This window comes from Octopus bimaculoides, chromosome 24 (assembly GCF_046866305.1).
Source record: "Octopus bimaculoides isolate indiv1 chromosome 24, ASM4686630v1, whole genome shotgun sequence".
NCBI classification, from domain to species: Eukaryota; Metazoa; Mollusca; class Cephalopoda; order Octopoda; family Octopodidae; genus Octopus; species Octopus bimaculoides.
This window is the reverse complement of record NC_142951.1, coordinates 5370928-5383155: the sequence shown is the minus strand read 5'-3', so window position 1 is coordinate 5383155 and position 12228 is coordinate 5370928. Positions and strand designations below refer to the sequence as shown.

General features: G+C 35.7%; 1 protein-coding gene across 1 annotated transcript; it reads right to left on the bottom strand.

Moving 5' to 3' along the window:
• Positions 1-337: 337 nt before the first annotated feature.
• On the bottom strand, positions 338-12099 carry LOC106884060 (uncharacterized). Its single transcript, XM_089341445.1, has 3 exons — positions 11872-12099; positions 9454-9735; positions 338-8801 (listed from the first exon to the last, which is right to left on the bottom strand). Exons 1-3 carry the CDS (start codon positions 12017-12019, stop codon positions 8488-8490), a joined length of 744 nt encoding a protein of 247 aa, XP_089197571.1. The 5' UTR covers positions 12020-12099; the 3' UTR covers positions 338-8487.
• Positions 12100-12228: the final 129 nt, after the last annotated feature.

Sequence of the window (12228 nt, the reverse complement as noted above, 5' to 3'; positions counted from 1 at the left end):
CATGAGCATGTCATTCATCACAGTCTCCCATGCATGTTCTTAATTCATCAACATTTACCATTTCCCTGTTGGTTCTTCCTTCAACTGACCGCCACAAGGTTCAGTGTTTTGAGACTGGACTTCAAAATTTCTTGGGGCAGAAAGTCGATCACATTGATCCCAGTGCTTGACCGCTTTTTATTTTATTGACCCCGAAGGATGAAAGGCAAAGTTGACCTCAGCAGAATTCGAACTCAAGCACCTTGTCCAGCATGCTAAGGATTCTGCCAGCTCACCAACCAGTAATTAATTAAAATATTAAAAAAAAAAATTCAAATCAATTACACAAAAACAAATGTTATATATATATATATTAAAAAATATTTATTTAATCAAAACGAGTTGTATTTTTTTTTTATCAATCTTTGAAATATATACATATATATATAATCTTATTTTCTTTTCAATAAAAACTTTATGGTTTTTGCCAATTTAAATGGTAGAAAAAAAAAAACAAAAAATAAACTGCAATATTTTCAGGCATTTCAACTTCATTGCGGTGAGCACACTTCTTTTTTATGCACACATTCAACTTAGACTTAATATTTCATACATATATATAAATGACCATTCATGGACATTGTTGCAGTAAACATAAGTCTTTTATTTTAACACCCATACACATACACACACACAAATTAACATAAATTTTGTTTTGTACACAAAGTGCATTTTGTATTTACAAACTGCTACAGGATAGAGTAGCTTTTAATGTGTATGATTACTTCAAAAAACACAATAATTGGTATATATATATATATATGTATATGTATACATATATGTGGGTATGTTAATATTGAATAGTGAGAATGGGTGCTCAACACCACCTTGGTGGATAAATATTTCATTATTTGTGGATTAATAAGGATACCAATGGTTTCATGAGATCTCTTCACAATTGTCTAAATGTGCCACATGAAAGTATTAATGCTCGTCTCCATTTTGGATGCTGGAATTCTCATAAAAAAATGGAGACAAGCACCAACACTTCCATGTGGTATACTTGGACAATTGTGACAATCGCTTCACATGAAACCATTGGTAGCCTTATTAATACACAACACACACACACACACATATATATATATATATATATATATGTAATATACATATATATATATATATGTAATATACATACATAGAACAACTGCCAAGCCTCCCAAACCATGAAAATATACTTCAGTATTAACACACACACACACAGTATATACATATATATATATATATATATATATACATGAACATGATGATGATGATGACGACAATGATGATGGTGATCAGATCTTATCCTTTATCTATTTTATATCTTCTGGTTGTGAGATATCTCTCAGGGGGTTGGTTTCGCTGAGGGGGCTCATCTGTAAAAACCATTCATGTCATTCTATTCATAAGTCAACAATCAGTTACATGGTGTTTTCCCCTTCTCTATGCTAAATACAAATATACCTTTCTTTTTTTGAAAGGGGGGAGAGAAAAAATGGAAAATAACCGGTTGAGCAACTATGTGGAACTAGATGCTTCTATTGATTATAATGATAACGAAGATGTTAATTATGATGCTAATGAATATGTTAATGATGATGTGGATGGCGATGGTGGTGTGGCCTAAACCCTCATTGGCGTCAATTTTTTTTCTCTTAAATCAGAAGAAATGTGATGTAGTGACAATTATGCCTTTCTCAGTGAGATTTGTGATATGAATAAAGCATAAGTAACCGGGATTTCAGATAACAATCTTTAGAGAAACAGACCCCCCCCCCACCACAAGAAAAAAACAAAAAAACTCCAATTTTTTTTTTGTCTATAAATCAGGTGTTGTTAAATTTATGCCTCTCTAAAAATTATTAACAACATAAATAAAAAAACAGAAATGAAACAAAAAAAAACAAACAATAACAACAACAATAATAATGGTTTTAAAGTTTTGGACAAGGCCGTCGATTTCTGATCGATGGAGGTGTGTGTGGGGAAAGTCAGTCAATACCGTCGACCCCAGGCGGATGAAAGGCAAAGTTGACTAGATCGGGACTTGAGCTTATATTGTAAAGATGTAACTTAATAACTACAAGACAACATAATCCAACACTAGGCTGATATTCCTGCAGCTCCACTGTCATAAACATAGTCATTATAATAATAATAATAACAATAATAGTAATAATAATAATAATAATAATAATCCTTTCTACTGGAGGCACAAGGCCTGAAATTTGGTGGTGGGAGGGGTCTAGTCAAATACATTGATCCCAGTACGCAACTGGTACTTAATTTATCAACCCCGAAAGGATGAAAGGCAAAGTTGACCTCGGCAGAATTTGAACTCAGAACGTAGCGACGGGTGAAATACCGCTAAGCATTTCGCCCGGCGTGCTAACGATTCTGCCAGCTTACCGCCTTAACAACAATAATAATAATGATGACAATAATAATAATAATAATAATAATAATAATAATAATAATAATAATAATAATAATAATAATAATAACAACAACAACAAATAATAGTACATAAAGTCTAAAGCTACAAACATCAAGAGAGGGGGAATGAGACTGAATGACATTCATGCCTTTCTCAAAAGTCATTAAAGAGAAAAGGCCCACATGAAGTGAACTCATTCCAACCAGGAATAGAAAACCAGTTTGCGGACTTGTTCAGATGGAGCTCACCTCACACTCCAAAGTAATCACTACTCATTAAGACAACATTGACAACAATAACGATCGTTTCTACTATAGGTACAAGGCGTGAAATTTTGAAGGGAGGGGGTGCCGGTTGATTACATCAGCCCTGAAGGGGATGAAAGTCAAAGCCGACCATGGTGGAATTTGAGCCCAGAACATAAGATGGAAGAAACGCTGCTAAGCATTTTGCCTGGATACGCTAACAATTCTATCAGTTTGCTACCTGAATAATAATAATAATAATAATGATAATAATAATAATAATAATGATGGTTTCAAATTTTGGCACAAAGCCAGCAATTTTGGGGTGGATGGGGTTAAGTTGATTACATCGACCCCAGTCTACATCTACTCCTTATTTTATTGATCCCAAAAGAACAAACGGTAAAGTCAACCTTGGCGGCATTTGAATGCATTTTGCCCAGCATGCCAACTAATAATAATAACAACAACAATAATAACGATGATAATAATAATAATAATAATAATAATAATAACAATAAATAGTTTTCTGCTAAAAGACATAAATATCTAAAATCTAAGAAGGAATATACACAGCTTTTGGCAAGGGCGACCTGTAGCATTCTAGCCACATGCAGTTCTTTCAAACCCTTTTGTCTGTCAAACTTAATTTACAATTAAAAAAATGTAGCACTTTATCGCTTGCTTTGTGAAATTAAGTTTTATGGTGGTTGTTAAATAATTTTGTTAGTGGTGAAGCCCTAATTTATGGTTGTAAGCAAACAACTCCCAAAAACTTTGGTGTTTAAGAAAAACAGAAACAGCTGTTATGGACGAGATGCAAAATAACAAACAACTTTTGATGGACGAATGGATTGAATCATTTCATTTGTAATGCACTATAGTCGATTGGATCCACCCTGAAGGGGAAAATGATATGCTGTTGCTCTACCCATAAGAAAGAAGTGAAAATTCACTTAAAAACATTCTCTGTTGCAATTGAAAAAACCCAAAATAAACCAAAGAAAAAAAAAAAAAGAAAAAATGTAGCCCGGGTCTCATTGTCTAAATAAAAGACATGATGGAATGGTGGTCATCCTGGGATTATCCAACTGCAGATAAACTGAAATAAGCAAGTGGTTATTGTATGGATTAAGAAGTTTGCATTTTGATAATAAGTTTTTGTGGAAGGGCTCTCTTTGGTAGGTGTCTTCTACTACCACCCTGGGGCAACCCAAACTTTCTGAACCTCAGTCACTCTATTATATTTCCGTTCATATTCAGTATGACTAGTGCTCTATATAGTTGTCCTTCTCGGGGACATTCAGCGCGGCAAGCCTGGCCCTTTGAAATACAGGTACTTCTCATTTTTGCTATCTGAGTAGACTGGAGCAACGTGAAAATAAAGTGTCTAACTCAAGGACACAAATGTGTTGCTGGGAATTGAACTCATGGCCTTATGTTTGTAAGTTGAATACCCATAACCACCAAGCCACATGCCTTCACTTCTGTCTTAGGAAATGCTTATTTTATTTTTTAGAACAGTATTAAGTGTGAGAGGCTGGATCTGGCCCGTGGACTGGATATGGTTGATGAAATGGTTCATAAGTGTTTGAGGAATACACAGTCTCTGTATGGGTAGACAGATAGAAAAGCATTTCTGTGAATTGCACAACCAAAACATCTGTTTATAAAAACCCACTTTGAGATCTAATCTTTCGGGCAGCTAGCGCACTTTGAAATAAAATGCACGTATTGCCTCAATTCACCCAACCCTCAGAGAATTATGGGGTGATGGTCACCAGATTGTCATTCTGTTGAGTGGCCAAGGTATAATTGCAATCTGGTTCATTTCATATTTCGACGAGAACCAAAGACAAATTCTAATCTCTGATGAGAATTGAAAAAGTCTGAATGTTTGGAGATATGAAATTGAAAAACACTTGCAAGGTAGCTGTCAGGTCTGGCGCTTAACTCTTAGCGTTTTACACAAACACACACACACGCATGCAAGCAATGGTGTGACAGTGTGTGGGAAAGGAGAATGGAGGAGGAGGTGGGGAAGGAACACACGTAAAGAAGACCCAATGGCTCCGTTTCATTGGCGGAAAACATCACAAACCAAATATTTAAGAAAAAGGAGTGGTATACCTACTGGAGCCAAATCTCCTCCACTCCTTGCTTAATTATTTATGCAACACTTATACCCTGTGACCTGTTTTTCCCCCACCCTGCTCCAATGGAGGAATAAAAATAAAAAAAACAGCAGGAACAGGTAAGGAGGTTATGAACCGAGTTCGTTAACCCCCGCCAAAAAACCAAGCCCAAGGTATAAAACTTGCCACCGTTCGTACTGCATAAAACTTCTCGGTTTATTTGTGAACCTATTGCACAAGCGTTATCAGTCTCTCCCCGCTCCCCCTGCTGTTACTATTGCTACTACACCATACCAACACTACACTACGGTGGCAGTGGTGGTGGTGATAAGTCAATAAATGATCCCCTACATGGTTGCCAAATCTGAGCTGCTAGAAATAACAGTTAAATATCTCTTGAATCATATCTTAGAGAAAAAAAGTAACAAAATCAACAAAACAAAAAAAGCCCCATATTACGTATATTTGCCACAATGAAGAGAGGGGGTAGGGATGGTCATGTTTAGAATGTCGTAATAATGTCTTTGGTCATAGTAGGCCTTGCTAGTTGGGGAAAGGCGGGATAGGTAAACAATAACAATATTAACATTGTGTAACAGATGGGATAAGGAAGGATTTGGGGCAACGGCAGAAATCCAAAGTCTTAATCTCCCATGTTATTTATTTTGACCAATATACAACCATTTCTAACCGCATGTGGTCGTTTGAAGAGCTAGAAATAGCAGCTAAATCTCTCAACCCTTTCACCTTGCCACTGCACCAGTCTTACCAATTTCAATAAAAAAGGAGAAAAAATGCATTTAATGATGTAGTTCTACATATATCTGTTAATAAAATAAATTAGATGTGATGGGCATGGCTAGAATACCTTTGATCATAGGCCTGTTCAGTGAGGGCAAATACTGGGTGTTAAACAACAATGAGAAAACATAAACATGGGAGATAAAAAAAAAAAATTAAGCCATCAACAATAACAACAAAAAGAAAACCATTTTTTTCTTTAAAAAAAAAAAAAAAAAAAAAAACCCATACATAATAGAAAAAATAGAGAAAAATATATAATTTTGCCAACAATTGTAATATATCTTTGATAAATGAAATAAAGGAAGCCCTACATTTTAATTTTAAACAGATATGAAATTTCCATTTTTAACAGCCTCTGACAACATCTCAGAACAGCAAAGAACATCGATGGTTTGTGAGTGTATGTGTGTGTATGTATGTCTGTAATGAGTTTGCTCATCTCGATCTGGCACAGACTGAAGACTGAGGTAAACTATATCGAGCAGAATTCCATATATATTTTGGAAATGGTTATTATTTTCAATGGGTCATGATGAGAAAGAGAGAGAGAGAGAGAGAGAGAGAGGGTTTACCTCATGCCTACATTGTGTTTGGGATTACACATTCATACAAATACACATACACACACACACACTATGTATGTGAACACACATATCCATCCATAGACAAGACCCGGTGGTGGTGGTGGGGCGGCCACTCAAGAGATCATTATATAAAACAAAAGCAGCGGTGGTGGTGGTGGAATCTTGAAAACAAAGAACCACCCCCACAGACAAAAAAAAAACAAAAAACAAAAAAAAAAACAAACCCATCTTGTAAGAAGAAGCCAGAGGAACACAAACATACATATGAAAAAAAAAACCTAAAACATACAAAATAAAATATCAAACTAGTTGTCTGTGTTAAGTAGACACACAGGAGAGCATACAAATATATATATATATATATATATATATATATATATATATATGTATGTATGTATGTATGTGACCGATGTGGCGCAGCTCATCAAAAAAAAAAAAAAAAAAAAAAAAATGTTTGAATGTGGTGTGTGCCAGAGGGTTTGCAAATCCAATGGGGGTCTTAAAAGACATGTTAGGATCCACAATGAGCAGAACTTACTTGCAGGTATTGGTAGTGCAAATCAGAGGTGCAATCTGTGTGGGTGTTTTTTCAAAACACTGTCTGGTTTAAAAAGCCACATCAGACGCCATGAAAGGGCTAAGGTGTAGGTGCAGGAGGTGGTCAAACTCTGTTTAAGGAGTAGACAACCACCACAACCACCATGTATGTATGTATGTATGTATGTATATATATATATATATATATATATATATATATATATATATATATACATATATATATTTATGTATGCATATGTGTGAGTGTATTATATATATGTCACTTTTAAAAGTTATCTCTACAGACAGAGCCAGTGCTAGCTCTGATTTCTATAGAAATATTTGAAGAAATAGCTTTAGAAAAAGTGACTTAATAGCAATGCTAACACAGGAAGGACAAAGCATTGACTTCTAAACTAATACACTTGGTAATGTAATATGGTTGGAAAATGAAATAGAATACAGTGTCCTACTAGCAATTAACAAATACACACACTCACACACTTAAACCACAAGAGATCAAGGCCCACCATAGTAATAAAGAATAGTAAAAAAAAAAGGGGGGGGGGCAGAAAAAAAATAAAGGACTTTTTTCGGTTTTTAAAGATTCTTGTGATTTGTCAAGATGTGTAGAAATGATTGTAAAACTTTACAAGTAGTTTTACCAAACAGACACAGAGAGTGGGGAGAGGGGGGGAGAGAGAGGAATTTTGGAATGTTTTGAAAAAAAAAAAAAACCTACAGAAAGATGGGTTTGATATTGGCAGGTCAATATTTTAAGAGTGTTCTTTGCATTCATGATATTTGAATTATACACATACACACACATGTACATGTGTGTGTATATATATGTATACACACACACACACACATATATTCATTCCAAGACATTTACTGGATGATTTTAAAATGATATTTAAGCATTTTTGTCATTTTTACAATATCTACAAAAAAAAAAAAGCTTAAATTAAAAATGTTTTTTTCAAATTCTAAAATATGTAATAATAATAATAATAACAATAATATGAAAGAACAATAATGATATTTACAGTTTCTTACAATTGCCCAAGGGCCACACGTTTTGTAAGGGGCTTGGGGATGGGGTAAATGTCATGGTCAGATCGATTGACCCCCATAAAACGGCCCCCTACATTTGTTTCAAAAGACCCTTGGAATGAAAGGCAAAGCCAACTTGTTGGACCTTCACCTTAGAATGAAGTGGGGGAAAAAAAAATAAAAATACTGTAAGGCAATCTAGTCCGCCATCTTGTCTTTAAAGGAAATGGTTTGAAAAAATATATATAATGATGATGATAATAATAATAATAGTAGTAGTAGTAGTAGTATATAGTCCAGATAATATGATTACATTTTAATCATATTATTATTATTAATATTATTATTATTATTGTAGTCTTTTGTTCATCTTGGAAATTTGGTGTTTGACATTGGCTCTGCTGCCATCTCCTGCCTTTCCTCTCTTGGCCACAGACGCCACCAAAAATTGCCAAAAAATATTCCCTGTTGTGCAGCGAGCTGTTGCACAAACGAGATGACAACGATCAACGTTGCAATGGCATGATGCGATTAACAAAACTTTTTTTTAAAAAAAAGGGGAAAAAAAATACCAAAAACTCAATCTGCATCGCCATTTCATAAACTTATAACCAAAATCTTTGGTTTAAGTTTGCTAAAAGTCTCATGCTTTTGTTCCTCTCTTTGCCTTACAAATAAGGTGGACAGAATTTATAGACCAGGCGCCTGTTTTTCTCAGTCTTCTTAATTATACCTTTATTGTAATACTGTCGGATTGAGCGACTAAGTTTGTCGTAGTTCATTGCTGGTCTGTTCTTACGCTCACCCCAAAGTCGGGCAACGTGGCTTGAGTCCTCAATTTTGAAAACCCCTTGTTTGGGGTCCAACCATTTGATGTATTTTATGTATTTGTCTCCTTGCAACAGCAATTCTTTTAAAAACTGCCACAGGTGAATGTTCTGTTTGTGCTTAGTTATTTGAGGTGTGTCCCTTGGTTTTTGTTCTAAAAAAAAAAAAAATAGAAAAGATATATTTAGTATAGGTTATACTTCATACATAGACACACACACACACACACGTTGTCATCATTTAGTGTTCTTTTTTCCCATGCTGTCATGGTTGGATGGTTTAACAAGGACATCGATTCAGAGGGCTGTGTTAGATTCTATGTCTGCTTAGGCATGGTTTCTACAGCTGGATGCTGTTTCCTAATGTCAACCACTTACATCTGGCTGTAAAATAATGTCCCATTGACATATTAATCTAACCTACGTTTCAATGTATTTGATGAAATTTGTTGAAGCAGATTTTCTACAGCTGGATGCCTTTCCTGTTGTCAAACTTCACCTATTTTCAAGCATTTCCCACGAAGGAATCAAAACAAACAAAATCACTCGTGTGGTGGTTGTGCTCAGTCATTACGCGCCAAGACAAAGGTACGCAGAGACATAGACACACTCGATGGGCCTTGTACAGTTTCTTCTTTGAATCAGATCCACTAACAAGGCTGTGGCTGGTCTGTGGCCACATGGCCCACGGTGCTATATTGTGAGACTGAACCTGGGTCAACATGGTTGGGGACTGAGCTTCTTAACCACACATCCAGATCTGTACTTAAGAAGATAATAAAAATAGAAAATAAAAGAAAAACCTACCTGGGTATAAAGGTTCTGGATCAAAAGCCTTTTTGTCGATGGTCGTAATTGAAGTGCTAAGTTCTGAACTATTGGTACTGCTGTCAGAGCTATCGTTGCTGTCGTTTCCTTCGTCTGATCCGGAAAGACAATCGTTTGGGAAACTGACCATGTTCATGTATTCATTAAGCATCCTGAATTGTTCAGTTTTGCAACTGTCGGACATAGTTTGGTGGCTGCCAAGGTCACTACAGGAGTTGGAAGAGGAAGGTGAACAGGAGAAGGTGTCGGCAATTTGAAAATCTGAAAAAAGGAAAAAAAAATAAATAAATAAAATTAGACAAAAATAAAATTTAGATGAAGAAAATACAAGAATGATAAATTAATAAAATTCTAATTAATTTTCTTGATGTTGCTGGTGCTGGGTAAAAAACAACCAGTCCATACAGTAGTGGTTGGCATTAGGTAAGGCATCCAGCCATAGAAACCATACCAAAACTAATAGCAGAGCTTGGTACAGTCCTCTGGTCTGTCACTTCCTGTTGAACTGTCCAACCCATGCCAGCATGGAAAGCATACATGAAAGCCTTTAACATTTAAACCAGCTGTATCTGTCCAAAATATTCTGTTTTATGTTCAGAATGGCCAGATCCAGCCTTTCACAACTATCCTACAATGTCACTCTAAAAATAAACTATCTCGTCATTAGAATCTTGAAACTACAAGATGGTTCATGATTGGTTTGAAACAACGAGAATAATTAAGCATTGCATTTGACAGAGAAATCTGAATGCTAAAGGGTTTGATGATGATGATGATGACAGTGATGATGATGATGATGATGACGACGAACTAAAAAAACAAAGTGGAAAAAAGAAAAGCAACAGAGGAGTGACAGAGATATCTATATTGTTGTAATGAATAATAAATAACTACTACTACTATTATTATTATTATTATTATTATTATTATTATTAAAGTGACGAGCTGGCAGAATCGTTAGCATGCTGGCAAAATGCTTAGCGGCATTTAGTCCGTCTTAAAGACATTCTGAGTTCAAATTCTGCTGAGGTTGACTTTGCCTTCCATCCTTTCGGGGTCAACAAACTAAGTACCAGTTGAGTACTGGGGTCAATCTAATCGACTAGTCCCCCTCCCGCAAATTTTCAGGCCTTGTGCCTAGAATAGAAAGGATTTGTTAAGAAGATAAATTTCAAAATCTGCTAACTAGAGAAAATGAAAGTAAAGTCATTGGCAAGGAAGGACAAATGTCCCTAATGTCTAATCCTCCATATGCATTTATATGTGTATTCCAGGTTCAAATCCATGACCCCACTTTTTAAAATTTTTTTTATTTCTCTTAACACTAAAAGAAACCTCACCCCCCCAGAAAAAGGTGGGGGTACATCTATTCCATGCTGTCCTATGTATATCCATTTCTGGGGCCTCTAGGATTCGTATGGAAAAGAAACGCAAGTGAAGATAGACCCACAGCCAGTACCACCACCACCACCACCACAACCGCCACCACTATGAATAATGAATATCACTATCTACCACATTTTTTGTTTTTTTTTTATGACTTGGAGTTAGGAGGGGACAGCACAGATGTCCCCTCCACTTCTGGGCTCCTGGGATTGGCATTGAGAGAAGGGAAGTTTTACTGAGCAGATGATCATGCCACCACCACAACAACAACAACAACAATAATCAGCTGATAAGATCAGCAGGCTTCACAATTATTGATAAAATATATATCAGCGTGTGTGTGTGTGTGTTTGTTTTGTATTTCTGGTACTTTGGTTGTCATAGCAACTATCGAAAATCCCAACTAGTGTAGTTCTTCTGGATACCAACGTTGTCAAGGTAACTATCCACCGACCTTGGTAACTAACGATGTCACGTAACTATTTATCACAACATGACATGGCAACAAGCTGGCAAAATGCTTAGCAACATTTTGTCTGGCTTTACACGTTCCGAGTTCAAATTCCGTTGAGGCCAACTTTGCTTTTCGTCCTTTCGGGGACTCGCTACAAATAGGTACCAGTTGGACACTGGGGTCAATGTAATTGACTAACTTCACCTCCCCTGAAAGTGCTGGTATTGTACTAAAATTCACAACTATCATTACACAACTAGCACAGGAAAGAGGCCTCTACATGGCTGCAAGAAATAGTAGCTAAATTTACCTCTACATTAATGTCCTAAGAGATGGGAATGGCATGGATGGAGAGTCTTTGTTTGTAGGGTCAGTTTAATTTTGAACTGACCTAATAATAACCTAACAAAAGGATACGGGGTTTTAGTTGATTTCAACCAATTCTTAGGGTTGTAAATTTTAATGTTTTAGTCTTCTGTTTTTTGAGATGTTGGGGCAGGAGACATGTAGCATGTAACATGTAGCAGAAGCATATGAAGTACTGAAATCTTACTAACCATACATCAACTTCTGCATATCATTAAACAAAACGTCAGCTATGGCTTTGTGTTGCAGCTGGAACCGAAGTTGATCACGGCTCATCGTAAACATCATAGAGCCGTTTATATTAGGCCAATTAATAGAATCGACTGGAATGGCATACATGTCCAGTCTGCTGCTTATCCAATGTTTTAATTCGTTTTCTGACCAGTTGCGAGGATCTAAGAAACCAAAAGTGAAAACAAAAAGAAAAAAAAAAATACAATCATGCAAAATAAAAATTTGAAAAAAAAAAAAAAATTCGTTTTTTCTAAATAAGAATTTAATTAAAACTAATGGAAAAAAAAAACAATACAAATAAAGTCCATGCAAAA